General features: G+C 47.8%; 3 protein-coding genes across 4 annotated transcripts; 2 read left to right on the plus strand and 1 right to left on the minus strand.

Moving 5' to 3' along the window:
* Positions 1-378: 378 nt before the first annotated feature.
* On the plus strand, positions 379-7,712 carry LOC101769372 (protein NRT1/ PTR FAMILY 5.14). 2 transcript variants are annotated; one of them, XM_022827106.1, is made up of 4 exons: positions 379-582; positions 663-880; positions 6,398-6,923; positions 7,215-7,712. In XM_022827106.1, the coding sequence occupies exons 1-3, from the start codon at positions 468-470 to the stop codon at positions 6,539-6,541; spliced, it is 477 nt and encodes a 158-aa protein (XP_022682841.1). In that variant the 5' UTR covers positions 379-467; the 3' UTR covers positions 6,542-6,923; positions 7,215-7,712. The 2 variants fall into 2 exon arrangements, with proteins under 2 accessions (XP_022682841.1, XP_022682840.1); XM_022827105.1 differs by having other exon boundaries at positions 7,444-7,712.
* Positions 2,973-6,384, plus strand: LOC111257408 (protein NRT1/ PTR FAMILY 5.10-like). Its single transcript, XM_022827104.1, has 2 exons — positions 2,973-5,088; positions 5,169-6,384. The coding sequence occupies exons 1-2, from the start codon at positions 4,610-4,612 to the stop codon at positions 5,995-5,997; spliced, it is 1,308 nt and encodes a 435-aa protein (XP_022682839.1). The 5' UTR covers positions 2,973-4,609; the 3' UTR covers positions 5,998-6,384.
* Positions 7,713-9,587: 1,875 nt separating the features above from the next.
* LOC101769773 (3-phosphoinositide-dependent protein kinase 2) lies at positions 9,588-13,870 on the minus strand. The gene is made up of 11 exons (XM_004970677.2): positions 13,187-13,870; positions 12,900-13,080; positions 12,760-12,812; positions 12,584-12,685; positions 12,401-12,506; positions 12,234-12,312; positions 11,355-11,520; positions 10,741-10,875; positions 10,500-10,666; positions 10,114-10,336; positions 9,588-10,032 (listed from the first exon to the last, which is right to left on the minus strand). Exons 1-11 carry the CDS (start codon positions 13,406-13,408, stop codon positions 9,940-9,942), a joined length of 1,527 nt encoding a protein of 508 aa, XP_004970734.1. The 5' UTR covers positions 13,409-13,870; the 3' UTR covers positions 9,588-9,939.
* Between the last annotated feature and the right edge of the window lie 442 nt (positions 13,871-14,312).

Here is a 14,312-nt window from a genome sequence, read left to right on the forward strand (position 1 = left end):
TATGCAAGACCTGTGGCGCGTTAGGGGGTGTTTGGTTCCATGGACTAAAGTTTAGTTTGTGTCATATCGAATATTCGGATGCTAATTATAAGAACTAAAACATGAGCTAATTATAAAACTAATTACACAGATGGATTAATTCACGAAATGAATCTATTAAGCCTAATTAATCAATCATTAACAAATGGTTACTGTAGCATCATATTGTCAAATCATGGATTAATTAGACTTTATAGATTCGTCTCACAAATTAATCTACATCTGTGCAATTGATTTTGTAATTAGTCTGTTAAAATTTAATAGTGCTAATTCTAAACATTCGACGTGGCTGGAATTCGGAGAACCAAGCACCCCGTTAACCTCATCCGTATCAAAACCGCAAGCCCTTTCCGTTTTCAACGAGACCACTGACGACTGGCGAGCAGGAGCCGGGAGGCGAGGAGGGAGTGGGAGTGGGACCGCCCATCATGGACGCCGCGGTGGAGATCCTCCTTCCGCAGCCGGCGACCGCCCTGGACCACGTCGGCCGGCCGGCTTCCCGCCTCACCACCGGCCGGTGGCCCGCCGCCGTCTTCATCATCGGTACCCAGCAAGTAAACAGGGCCATCGTCGTCTCTCTTGCCCCATCTGACCCGCCTGCCGTCGTCGGTGGTGTGCCACAGGGGTGGAGATCTCGGAGCGGTTCGCGTTCGCCGGCATCTCGGGGAACCTGATTTCCTACCTCACCGGTCCGCTTGGGCAGTCCACGGCGTCGGCCGCCGCGGCCATCAACGCGTGGATCGGCGCCGCGCTCATGCTGCCGCTGCTCGGCGCCGCCGTCGCTGACTCATGGCTCGGCCGATACCGCGCTATCATCAGCGCCTCCCTCCTCTACATCCTGGTATGCTCTGTGCATCTTAGATTCCCTTCTAACATCTCAGCTGCTACAGGCTGTATACAATTTCCTCATATCTCAGCTGACCTGCAGTAGGCACTACGCTTCAGGCAGCTGTAATGAATTAGCATGCACCTAATACTGGAGTTATCCATGTTCCCGCTGGAATTTGTTTCACAATTCATCAAATGCTTCTTACTAATGGAATAAGAACAATTTCTAAAAATGGAATAAGAACAATGATTCTAAATGGAATAACAACAATGTTTCTAAAAATGGAATATGACCAATGATTCTAAAAATGGAATAAGAACACAGTCTGTTGAACTTTTGCTAAGAATTGCCCTTCTGGAGCTAACCTTTGGATCCTCGACAGAGTTTATGTAGTTCCATAACTCCATTGATCTTGTCAGTTTATTTTTTCTTCAACAAACTATCTTTTCAGTTCATTCACCACTCGCTCCATGTACTCTTTGACTGCATGTAGCTTGTTCAGATAAGAGAACTTGTGGGCTTCAATCCTATAATTTCCATTTAACTATCAACAGTTAATTCTGTCCAACTGCTGGCTCTTGAATGGATGGTAAACTTCACTGAATAAAATTTGCCCCCAAGCCAAATGATTGGGATCAAATTACTAAACTTTCTGATATTTTGAACAATCACGTCATGTAAAACATCACCATTGTTTGGAGAGAAAAATACTAAGATTTTCTCTACTTGGGAAAAGAGAAGTGCGGGCGTGCCAGTGTACTAAGTACACAAAAGAAAAAGTAGGGAACACATATTTTATTCATATTTAGCAAAAATACAAATAGAGGTTCCCTCTTATAGATGTGCGCTCCATTGCCTGCCATTGGGTGGATCCGACATAGGCGATGTGGTCTTCTAGTTCCCAGGGCCTCAGAAGGCTCTTGGTTAATTACCTCCGCAAGCCTAGCTTGCAAAGCACCTCGATTCTGCTGCTTTGGTCATCGTCTTCAGTCTTTGCTTCACGTTCTCCATACATGATGGTGGTGGTGGTGTAGATGTGGGCGTTGGCGTCATCCATGGCCTCGTCGGTGTCCATGAGCCGGTGTACGCAGCTGGAGCATCAACTTTGCCCGCCCGTGCCATTCGGCCTCGTCGGTCGCGAACGGCGGTGTAGTTGGTTGTTGTTGAAGAGCATGCATGAGGAAGACGTGTAGCTGAGCCGTCATGGACGCTCTGGCAGCATTGTCGAGGTAGAAGTTGTTGAAGAAGGCCTCACCGGCCCATTGGATTGTGGCGTCCAGCTGGGACATCGACTTCACCCTCCCGCATTGTCCGCCTTGTTGATGTCGTGGTAGCTTGATCTTCGAGGTCGAGATAGCCACTGAGTCGCGATCAGCAGCCTTGTCGTTGTTGTGGTCTTCAAGTCAGGATGGAGCTGAAAGAGAACCGCACGGGCACGGGCATTGCTAGGGAATGCGCCTTCAGTATCGGGTCCAAACCCCCCTTTAGTACTGGTTGTGCAACTGGTATTGCTATTTCGGTACCAAAGGGGGGACCTTTAGTACTGGGTCAAATAACCGATACTAAAGGGGTATTAAAAAATAAAAAAGAAATCCGTTGATCGGAGCCCCGGTCGCACCCTGCCGCCGTCCGCCCGAGCGCTAGAGCACCGTCCGCACCCCGCCACCATCCGCCCGAGCCCCGGAGCCTTGGCCGCACAACACCTGAGCCCCGTACTAGAGAAAGGGAGGAAGGGAGGCGGCGTACTTGCACTGCTCAGCCACCCCCGCCGGTTGCTGCTACCGCTGGATTTGAGGGAGAGGTGGCCGCTACTCCAAGATCCACATGCTCTTTGCTCCGCCACGCCTGCCGACGCTCCACCGCCGCGCCCTCCTGCCGGAGCTCCGCCACTCCTTGCGCCACCAAACCCTGCCGACGCTCTACCACCTCGCCACGCCCTTCCTTCTTGCCTCCGCCGCTCCCTGCCCCGCCGCCGCTCCTCGCCACATGTAAGAGGTGAGGGGCGAGCGGAGGGGGGAGGAGAGGGGCGGCGACGGGAGGGGCGGCGATGGGATCTATGCGGGGGAGAGAGGGAGGGGATTTAGCTGGGGAGAGAGAGGGAATTCGGCGGGGAGAAGAAGAGAGAGAGGCGCGGGTGAGAGGCTGGATGAGGGGAACGAGTGGATAAGTGTGGGGAGGAGGGTGAGCGTGGGGTAAGAGAGAGAAGGGGGCTGACGCGTGAGGGGAGGTATCCCTTTAGTACCGGGTGGAGGCCTCCACCCGGTACTAAAGTGGCTCACGGGAGGCTCCTCGAGGACTAGCCGTTAGTAGTGGATCAGAGCTAGCTAGGCACTTGGACGTGATGTCTTCAAGTACTGATCCTTGTATGCTTGCTAGCAGCCTGCACATGCACGAGCGTGTACAACACTCAGCACGAGCGCATGAACCTACTGGCCCTCCAATTGTGCTCGGCGACGCTCGTCCAGGAGTCGTCCTCCACTTGCCGGCAATTGCAGCTTGGTGGCGCCGTGCGTACAGTTGCCGGTGATCCTGGTGATGGCCTTGTCGTCTCTAGCATAGCTCGGCTTCATCGGACGCTGGCGGCTTGGTTGCCGAGGTCGCCGTTAGCAACATGGCCGCCATAGAGAACTCCGCAAGGCAGAGAAGTACAGCAACTCAGTGAGGTGGTGTTGTCCTTCGACAGCCCGGCAGCCTCGCAGTGTGGTCATTGTCTTGGCGCCGTTCTCATCATCGTCGGTAGCGCCTTCTTGTCATGTCCGGTCGCTTGGCGTCGTCATTGTCGGCGGCGCCTTCTTGTCGTCTCCGGCCACCCGGCGTCGTCATCGTCTTGGCGCCGTTCTCGTCTCAGCAGCCTCATAGTGTCGACGTCGTAGACAGCGCCATATTTGTCGTCTTGGTGCCGCTAACCCGTTCTGCTAGCCTCGTGGTAGACCCGCGTCGTCCTTGTTGGCTCACAGGCGATTCGGGTAGTGCTTGACGCGGATGATGGCGGTCTCGATGCAGATGCGAGCTCCGGCATGGTGGCAGCCCGGCATCCCGGCGCTGGGGACGGCGTGGTGTGGATGACGGGTGTGGCCCGGCAGCGAGCTTGTACTGTGCTGTTGGGGCTTGTTTGCTTGGCCGATGAGGTTGCCTGGACGCGCGCGTGATGAGCCTGAGCTCCCTGAAGGGTGGGGCTCTCGTATCAGAGTAAGGCAGCTGGCTGGCCGGTGGACCAAGGCAGTCCACCTCCTGTACGTATAATACTCTGAAGTATGGAAGTACTGCATCTTGATTTTGTTCACGTACTAGACGCCCTTAATACTGGCTGTCATGTGTACTTAATTGGTTGTCCCACCGTATTCAGTTTGAGCCACCTGCGTTTGGAACCATGCATGCATACGTGTGTTATTAGCTTCTCATCATGTACGACGTGAGTGGCCATAAGCTTACTAGCTTAATTGCACGTTTCCTTTTCTTTTCTTATTTCTTTTCCTTTCTTGCTTGGAGATAGCAAATGTGACCCATATCAAAATATATAGTTCACGGGTTAATATATTTGAAAGATTTGCACAAAATCTCGTCAAACAACCATAGAGGCATAGACAAATGTTTGGTTTGTTTAATTTGTGCTTGATGTAGTCTTCAAAGAGCCTGGGAAAAATTACCAATCGACATGCTGTGCATCACTTTTACAAAAATGAGATTCAGTTTGCTGGATTATATGCAACTGTTGCTGAAGGGTACTTTCAGGGACTGGGCATGCTCACCCTATCATCAACTTTTGTGCCACAACAACCATCAGAATTTGGAGACAATGTGGATTCTTCAGTATCCTGGATGAGTATTCATTTAGCTTTCTTCTATGTGTCACTTTACGTGGTGGCCTGTGCTCAAGGTGGCCACAAACCATGCGTCCAAGCATTTGGGGCTGACCAATTTGATGAGAATGACCCTGAAGAATGTGCCTCAAGGAGCTCTTTCTTCAATTGGTGGTACTTTGGGGCTTATGGATCCAATATTGTCACAGTTTCAATCTTGAATTACATTCAAGATAACATAAGCTGGCAGTTTGGGTTCGGTATCCCTTGCATTGCCATGGCTGTTTCTCTTACAATTTTCTGGCTTGGTACGAAGAAGTATCGCTTCTATCCTCCAATGAGTAGCGGAGGGCTGTTTGGACATATTGGTAAATCACTTCTTGCATGGATTCGATGCTGGTGCACATCATGGTCTGCAAAGTAAGTCTGTTTCGAACCGCTAGTGAGATCTTTCTCTCCAAATTATGACCTTCATTGTTTTTTTTCTTCTGGGCATGCAGATCACCTGATGATTCTCACTGTGCAACAGCATCGCCATCCAAGGGAGACAAGTACAAAGCAGAAACCAAATTATTTTCTGACAATGCTGTTGCAGTGCTTAAATTGCTCCCAGTAGGGGCGACCTGCCTGATCTATGCAGTTGTCTTTGCCCAATGGATGACACTCTTCACTAAGCAAGCAAGTACACTAGATAGGTGGATAGGTACCTTACAGGTACCAGCTGCTACCCTTCAAAGCTTGATCAATGTGTCAATTGTCATCTTTGTTCCTATATATGACCGCATCCTCAATCCACTAGTGAAGAAATACTCGAAGAACACTTGTGGTATCACAACATTGCAACGTATTGGAATTGGGATGGTTGTTTCTGTGATTCTGATGATTGTTGCAGCCCTTGTGGAGATGAGAAGGCTCAGGATAGCAAGAGACTATGGCCTAGTGGACAAACCTGATGTCACAATCCCTATGAGCGTCTGGTGGATTGTCCCTCAATTCATTCTGTCTGGCTTGGCGGATGTGTTCACAATGGTTGGCTTGCAAGAATTCTTCTATGATCAAGTACCAGATGGTTTGCGCAGTTTAGGCCTTGCTTTATACTTGAGCATCTTTGGAATCGGGAGCTTCATCAGCAGCTTTCTTGTGTATGCAATTGACAAGGTGACCAGTAGAGGAGGAGACAGTTGGTTCTCTAACAATCTAAATCGAGGGCACCTTGATTACTTCTATTGGCTTTTGGCTGTGCTCAATGTTTTTGGTTTGGCTGCGTACCTATACTTTTCGCAGGTATATGCCCACAAGAAAAAGGGACAGGGGCTTTTGGTACAGTGATTGTCTGTCAATACCATAAAATATGCCTGAGCAACGTCTTCATAGTCGTCCTTACCCTTTCCATTGCATGTATGCCTGCACATTCTTCTCCTCTCTGCACAGAATCTGCAAGCCATCTCAAGCTCACGTGCTCAAGGCACAAGCATAGAGAAGCCCTGGCTGACTAGACAAATGACGGGTTGTGAAGATCAGTTCATATAAAATAGCATAGCTGTATAATAGTTTTAAGACATAGCTAAAAGTATATTATGTACTAGAATATGTTGTAATTTTTTTGGATATGATCTTTGTTGTTCCTGTATAATGTACCACTTGCCATGCTTAAGTTGTACTACTCTGATGTGAGTCATTATTCACTAAATCAACAGTGCATGTGGATAACTCTCAGTCCTCATGGCAGGTTTCTTGGAAGTTCTGCAAAGGCTATCAGCCTGGAGATGGTTTGCAGCTTGGTTTGTTGTCGTACAGTGCCTACCTTGGGGGAATACTTGCCGTCATCAACACTGATGTTGTACTCTTTTTTTTTCACGTCTCTCTATTTTGAGCTGAATATTGTTATGCCCCAGCTATGATGATATAATGATTGGTGGTGAAATTGCTATGAGCAAACGTTTCAATGGAAGGCACCGACGGCTGAGCAGGAAATTCTTGTGTTTTCTCGTGTTTGTTGAGAACAATTATGTTCAGCATTTCATTCATTTTGATAACATTTGCCGATTCTAGCCAATCTTTCGCGAGACGGCATTTCAAATTTGAGGATGCCGTGGCGCTGTCTTACCTGCTGCAGAAACATTGTGTTTGAAGGACGGGATCGTGACGTACTGAAGTTTGGTGCGGACCTCGCTGCTGTGTTTGATTGCAGAAGAGGAGGTGGCGGAGCGGTTCGCTACTGCAGCATCATCAGCATCAACGCACTGATTGTACAGGTATCTCAAGCACCTTTAAGCAGTGAAGTAGACAACCATTGTAGGCAGGATTCAGCCCTTGTTTACTTCCCAAGTTGGGAGGTGCCAAATTGGTATTTTGCCATAAATGCGACACTGTAGCGTTTCGTTTGTATTTGTGAATTATTATCCAAATATTGACTAATTAGGCTCAAAAGATTCGTCTCGCAAAGTACAATAAAACTGTGCAATTAGTTTTTAATTTCGTCTACATTTAGTACTCCATGCATGTACCACAAGTTTGATGTGACGGGGAATCTTCTTTTTGTATAGTGTCAAAGTTGGGAGTTTGGAGGGAAGTAAACAAGGGCTTAGTCAGTGAGCGATGCCTTTTAACATTTCCAGATCCTGGACAATCCCCGTAGTTGGCGAGCCAGAATTTTTAAATTTGGAGGATGCCTGTGGCAGGATGTCTTGCTAAACTTGCTGCAGAATGTTGCGTTTAAAGTATTCAGAATTGGGATTACAATGTGCTGCTCAAAATCATCTCTCTGGGCTCCAGGTTCGTGCGATGGAGTGTCACAAGCCAGACTGTGACCACGCCATAAGAAGGAAATGAGGAGCTGGGCCGGGGAAAGAGAACCAAGAAGCCCACAAAGAAGCTGGACCTATGAAACGATATGACAGTGGGCTGAGCCCATGTAATTTCCTTTATGTACTGGTGAGACTGAGGGGGAGCGTAACAGAGATGAAAACACATGTACTAGAATCCTAAACCCTCAAGGTTTCTGTTCGTGCTCGAATCCTTAATCGGGGTTCAGCCGAATTCTACCCCAAAGTCTCACTCTACCTTCAATTTCCTGCTCATCTAGATTATATACGTGATATTTGGTATCAGATTCAGTCGATTCCCTAGGTCTCTCTGTCTCTCTCTCTGATCCGACTCGTTCTGGAGGCATGTGGCAGCGGAGATCCACTCGATCTGGTGAAAGGGACGAAGGCTCCTACCCTGACTACGAGGATGGCGGGGGTAGAGGCGGAGATTAAGGACATCAGTAAGAAGCTGGACATCATCCTCGACATGATCGACGGCGTCAACAAGTGGTGCCTCACCGTCGACACCACGGTGGACGAGCTGTCCCGGGTGGTCGGCAAGCTCACATCGCACGTTGAGGCGTTGGAGCAATCAAATGCTCAGCTCCACCCTCCCAAGGTCCCGATGCGTGAGGAGGAGGGATGGGCCAGTGGCCACCGCATCAAAACAAGTTACCAAGGGTCTGCTGATAGGGCCCTCGTCCCTAATCATTCCCTGGTCAAGGGTGAGCAATCGAATCTCCATCACAGGAATACAATTGAGTTTGGCCTCGAGGAGCTCCTTCTTCAACTGGTGGTTCGTCACCGCGTATGGCTGGAACGCCATTACCGTCTCGGTGCTACGTTCAGGAGAGCATCAGCTGGCAGCTTGGATTTGGGATCCCATGCGTGGCCATGGCCCTCTGTTTTCTGCATTGGGGCCAAGAGCCCAAGACGTAGCGCTTCTATCCTTTCAGACTGACGGGAACCTGTTCGGACAGGCTACCAAACTTCTTGCCGCATGGATGCGAGGTTGCATTGCATCTTGGCGTTCGAGGTGAGTTTACTATCAGTTGTTCAGAAATTGGGAGTTTGAAACCAATGCAAGCTTTTGGTATAAATGTGACAAGTAGGCTATGGGTCGTTCCCATAGCTAGGACGAACCCTTCTGGTACAAAAGTTTTGCAGGGATCGGCATTGGGTTGGCGATCTCGATTATCATGGTGGTCGTTGCTGCGCTCGTGGAAACGAGGCGGCTCAAGATAGCAAGAGATTATGGCTTGTTAGATGAACCTGAAGCTGTTATTCCTGTGGGCATCTTGTGGGTGGCACCTCAGTACATTCTTGTTGGGTTATCTGATTCGTTTGCAGTCGTTGGATTGCAGGAATTCTTCTACGGCCAAGTTCCTGATAGTTTACGCAGCATGTGCCTAGAGCATAGCCGGAGTCGGGAGCTTCATCAGCAGTTTTCTTGTATTTGCCTTCGACAAGGTGACAAAGTAGCACTGCATCAGGAAGCTGGTTCTCCAACAATCTTAACCGAGCCCATCTCGATTACTTCTACTGGTCTCTCGCACTGCTCAGTGCTTTTGCCCTGGCTGCTTATGTTTACTGTGCACAAGTCTGTGCATAAGAAGGGTACTATTTTGGTACTATGACAGTGCATGAGATGCGCATCCAAGTGCATAGAAATGGCTGTAGGCCTTCTTCATATATAGACATCAATTTAGGGTCATCTGAGGATGGGTTACGGTTACATCTGCTTGGATACAGAAGAAATTGGGCATCGCATGGCATCCGATGACTTCAAACACTAGTTGACCTCAATCACCACAATCTTTGCTATATAATGATAAACATGGATGTCTGCTTTATGTTGTGAACTAGTGTCAGCATTAACTTGTTGTCTAAACCGTCATGCTCTGCAAACAGGCCCTGATGGGTACAATTGTCCAATAGTAATTCAGATCTCAATCAATGTATTGTGTATTTACAAAGCTATGGAAACGAAGGCAGCCTACAGTACCATCTGCAACTCTATGCTGTGGACAAAATAGGTGATGCTACAGTTGTGAGCATAACAGTCAGTAACTTGCAGAATCAAATAATGACATCATAAATATGTAGATGCACTAGAACAGAAAGACAATCTAGACAATGAACCATGGGCAGCACTGCTGAAGTCATTTCAATGAAATAGTTTCCTGTGTTAATATTTCTGGGCGCAGCCATTTCATGCTATCTGCTGCGACAGACACAAAAACAACAAACAAAATTGTGCCCTGTATGTAAGTGTAGACAGAAACTGGAAAATTCATAGGGGCATCATCAACATGCCAATTAGCGAGTAACAACTTCCTTGCAGCCAGGCGCAGGAGCAGAACAGCAGGAGAAACAAGCCCCCTCACGTTCCTCCAAGTGAAAAGGATGTGATGTATTAACAATGCTTAATTTGAGGTTTTAGAAACCTGATTTGAATTGAGAATCAATACTTTTGGCAGCGTTGTAGGTCTTCAATTGCCTTTTTCCATTGCCAGGCACGCTGTTTTGCGTCCTCAAATGTTGAAACCTTTTTTGGCTGTAAGAGAACTCAATTAGGTGTGATAGGTATGCAAATCCCAGTATATACTAAAGAAGTAGTGGCGATTTAGATGAGTACCGTGCATATTCTAAAATGTGATGAATTTGTTACTTGAACATTAAGTTCACTTGGGTCATCAGACCAAATAATGTTCCCCTTGGCCACCATTTTTGAAGGGTCAACACAGATCAATTGAGGTTTATCAGTGAGGATCAGCTGGACCTTCTTGTTTGCTAGCTTATTAATCTTCTTCAGCTTTGATATCAAGACTACGGACTCACCAGGGTCCAGGAATTCTTGCCTGCCACATTGTTTGAGGAATATGATCAACATGGATTACTTGCTCGTAGAAAGAAAAAAAAACTGTGAGTATGATGTCCACCATATCCACTGTATATTTTATTTTAATTTTTCCTTCCATACTCGTGTAAGGTATAATCAATTTCATGATATTCGACATTTACCATTTTGAGTCGAAGGAGTCGATGGAAGCTAATTTTGATATATGAGAGCGAACTTCAGATGATGATGCAACACCATTATTACTAACAGTGTTTGACTGTTGGTTAACTGTGGTACCTCCCATGTGTGATAACCAATTGGAATCCTGGCTATCCTCATCTTCACTTGCCTGAATTGGGATATTGTCAGGAAGATGAAGGCCAGAATAAATTAACCGATTTAATTGACATATGTAAAAAATACATTTGGGTCAATCGCGAGCTTTGGTGGTCGTGTCTTCCTCAGGTTCTTCCAGTCAATACCTCTGAAGAAAGGATGCTTCTTCAATGAAGAATAACCATCAGGTCCCGCACCTGGCCTTTTGCTTGGATCAACATCCTGCATGTTATAATAAGATAAATATAGGAAACAGTGCAAATTTATTATGCAAAGTCATCACGCTTGCATTTGGACAGCCAATGGGGTTTTCCAGAATGGCTGACTGACATATTCTAGCAGTCTACCACCCCGACCCCTTAACAATTTTTTTTTTTTTAAAAACTCCTCACTAAGCTTGGCTAGGCTACTTTATTATTTATTAAAATCCTGATTTTTTTTTTCAAAACCAATCCTTTCTTTTACAAGTTTCGCAGTACAGTCCACACAGGGAAAAGAATCCCTATTTTGTTTCAAAGCAGGTAGCTGGTGGGGGTTTGGACACGCTTTATTGGCATAATGGACCTGCTATTTCCACTGGAAACACATCGGGACTTTTTGTTTGCAGTATTTATATAATAAAAACAGCATTGTATCTACATGAAGAATAAAGGAGGAACTTGTGCACGAAATCTATACAAGTAATGAGTATTTGTACATACCAGTAACTTGTCAATAAGATCTCTTGCTTCATCTGAAAAATACTCAGGGAATTTGATGTCCCTTGCAATGATTCTCTGGAAAATCAACCACTCACTGGCATCTTTAAATGGTGAAGAGCCAGAAAGCATTTGGTACAGTGTGCACCCCAATGCCCACAAGTCATTTCTGTCAAGAAGTTTATAAGACAAATATGTATGAAGCTATGACCATATCACCACAAAGTGCAGTTTCACAGCATGCATCCATTTCTTTGACAATGAACTTATCTAGCAATGTGAGCACTCAGACCTTCACAGTCTTCAGCATTTTACACATGCCATTTAGTTTCGTGTTGCCAGTAACGATAATGCAGTGCGAATATTTTATGTATCTAGTCTAGTACTCTAGTCAACAAGCGTGTAATTCTGATCCTGATTAATGCATTAAATAACTCACACAGAATACAGACATAACATGCATCTATGAAGAAGTATACTCCCTCCGTCCCACAAAGACTGTTCATTTAGCCTTCAAAACTTGTCCCACAAATTGTGTTCATATAACTTCAGACAATCTAACAAAGGCCTTCATAATACCTTCTGGCCCAGTTAACGAATCGATCATTTACTCCCACCATTGATGTTAAGAAAGGCTAATAGGTCCGATGCATGCATAATTAATTCTACTCGGTAATTCATCTGATTAAGAAGAGTTATTAGGGGTACTTTGAACTTTTAGCATTACTACTATCTTGTCTAAAATTTTCTAAACGAACAGTCTTTGTGGGACGGAGGGAGTAGTAAAAGAAAACAATTATCCAACAGTAAAGAAAACAATTATTCCAACAGTAAGTGTTTGTTGCATGTTTATCAGACGTAAGTTCTAAGTTGTTCACTCACCCAAAGGTTGCTGGGGCAGAGTTCAGGACTTCAGGTGGTACGTATGCGGCTGTTCCAACGAATGTACAGGCCCTTTCATCTGTACATAAATGCAGGGAAAACAAGAATTAACAAACGGAACACTCTGAATTCTGTGACAAATCAATGCAGCATTTATTTTTTCTTACTAGTTGAATTTGGGAGGACTTTAATTGGAGTATCCCGTGTAGGCTTGACACTACCAAAATCAGCAATCTTTATGTGCCCATCAGAAGTAAGCAGTAAATTTTCTGGCTGAAAGAGTAATGTGGTATTTGTCAGGTATGAATGGACATTAAGTTTCACAGGCAACACCATTCTGATTTTCGAACCTTGACATCCCGATGAATTAGGCCAACACTGTGCAAATACTCCAATATATCAACAATTTCAGCAGCATAAAACCGTGCCTCGTCCTCAGACAGCCGGCCTTTCTGCAAATGATCTCGACACATAAGGAGAAATGACAGAACATGAATGAACCACATTATGAGCAGCTGACACTAACCCGAATAATCTGATCGAACAACTCCCCTCCTTCGCATGACTCAAGCGCCATGTCTACATGCCAAAAGAGACACGGCATTACTGAATTAGTAGCTCTTTGCAACGCTCTGGCAGCTAATTAGATCAGTATAAGGCACTGACAGAGGGAGTATGTGTCCTGGAAGGTGAAGAAGAGCCTGATGACGCCCGGGTGATCGAGCTGGTCGAGCACGATGCGCTCCATCTTGACGTAGGAGATCTTGTTCTCCTTGGTGATGAACTTCTTGTCCATGATCTTGAGCGCGTAGACGTTGCCCGTGTCCTTCTTCTTGGCCCGCACCACCTGCCATTTCGCACCCCCACCTCGATGAGTAAGAGTAACCGCAATTCCCACGATCCACACGGCGCATGGCGCAGGCGGTTTAGTGGGTAGCAGCATGGAACCAAACCTTGGAGTAGGAGCCAACGCCGTAGATCTTGCCGAGCTCGAAGTCGGCGGCGGTGAACTGCTCCTGCGGCGCGCGGAAGGCGATCCCCCCTGCGGCGGTCGGGGAGGAGGAAGCGACGGCCGCGGCGGTGGCGGGAGGCGGGGCAGGGGATGGCGAATGCGCGAGGCGCAGCCTGGCTGCGAAGTCCCGCTCCATGGTGTCGTCGTCGCCGCCGACCGCCATGGGGGATGCGCGGGCGGTATCTATAGGGTCGGGGCGAGGAGGCGGGCGCGCGGGCCGAGGAAGGCGGGGAGGAGGAGGAGGCGGCGCGGCCTCCGATGGCGGAGGCGGTCAACGGGTGGAACCATCGGATTCGGCTTCGAGGGGTGGGAAAGCGGGCGCGGGCGGAATCGATGGGACTGCGACGGCCGCAGCCTTTGGAGGTCGCTGGGGTCCCTGGCCTCCGGGGCGGCAGCCGCAGCGGGACTGAACGGGGCGGAGGAACGGAACCGGATCGAATCGCGCGACGCGACGGGAGGGGAACGGTGATCAGAGATGGATCGTGGATGGGGGCGGCCGGCCGGGGCGGGGGAGCTTTGCTTTCCTCGCCGTGTCGTTGGCTCGTGGCCTGGCCCCCCTGCTTGGCTTGCCGTTGGGAATGGGGAGGGTGTGCTTGTCTCGTGTGCTTTGGTGGGGTGTGTGATCAAATGAGGGGAGGAGGATGGGCCGATGGGGGGAGGAATTGGGTTCCTTTGCGTCTCTTTTCGTGACTCTTGTTGAGCGTCCCTACCTTTTCTTGGAACTGTTTTCAGAGGGTTCGGGTTAGTTTCCTGTAATTTGAGCCAAGGAATTTGCCAAACCCCACATTATGTGGCTGCAACATAGGATTCATGCGAATTCGGACTAAATTTCAAGTCGGTCACTAAGAACCTTTCTTCGCAAAAACGAAAAGCGACTGCCCTGTACTCTTGTCGTGACGTACAGATACCCTCTCGGGTTCCTGGCTTCACCTTCTGCTAGCCGGCAACCACGGCATCAACGAAAAGCAGGAAATCATGTGGTCCGGGTCCGCACGGCACCATCAGTGCGTCGCCACTCCGCTCTTGTGGCCCGGTAGGGCCCGCCGGCGCGAAAGAAAGCATGATAC

The sequence above is a fragment of the Setaria italica genome, chromosome V, assembly GCF_000263155.2.
Source record: "Setaria italica strain Yugu1 chromosome V, Setaria_italica_v2.0, whole genome shotgun sequence".
In the NCBI taxonomy this organism is placed as follows: Eukaryota; Viridiplantae; Streptophyta; class Magnoliopsida; order Poales; family Poaceae; genus Setaria; species Setaria italica.

Bases quoted from the DNA above. Each gene is read 5' to 3' on its own strand.
- LOC101769372 (XM_022827106.1), top strand. From the start codon at position 468: ATGGACGCCGCGGTGGAGATCCTCCTTCCGCAGCCGGCGACCGCCCTG. The intron at 583-662 runs GTACCCAGCAAG...GGTGTGCCACAG, and splicing joins CGCCGCCGTCTTCATCATCG to GGGTGGAGATCTCGGAGCGG. The intron at 881-6,397 runs GTATGCTCTGTG...TCCTCATGGCAG, and splicing joins CCTCCCTCCTCTACATCCTG to GTTTCTTGGAAGTTCTGCAA.
- LOC101769773 (XM_004970677.2), bottom strand. From the start codon at position 13,408: ATGGCGGTCGGCGGCGACGACGACACCATGGAGCGGGACTTCGCAGCC. The intron at 10,876-11,354 runs GTATGTACAAAT...TATAACATGCAG, and splicing joins ATCTTATTGACAAGTTACTG to GATGTTGATCCAAGCAAAAG. The intron at 10,033-10,113 runs GTACTCATCTAA...GTTCTCTTACAG, and splicing joins CACATTTTAGAATATGCACG to CCAAAAAAGGTTTCAACATT.
- LOC111257408 (XM_022827104.1), top strand. From the start codon at position 4,610: ATGCTCACCCTATCATCAACTTTTGTGCCACAACAACCATCAGAATTT. The intron at 5,089-5,168 runs GTAAGTCTGTTT...CTGGGCATGCAG, and splicing joins TGCACATCATGGTCTGCAAA to ATCACCTGATGATTCTCACT.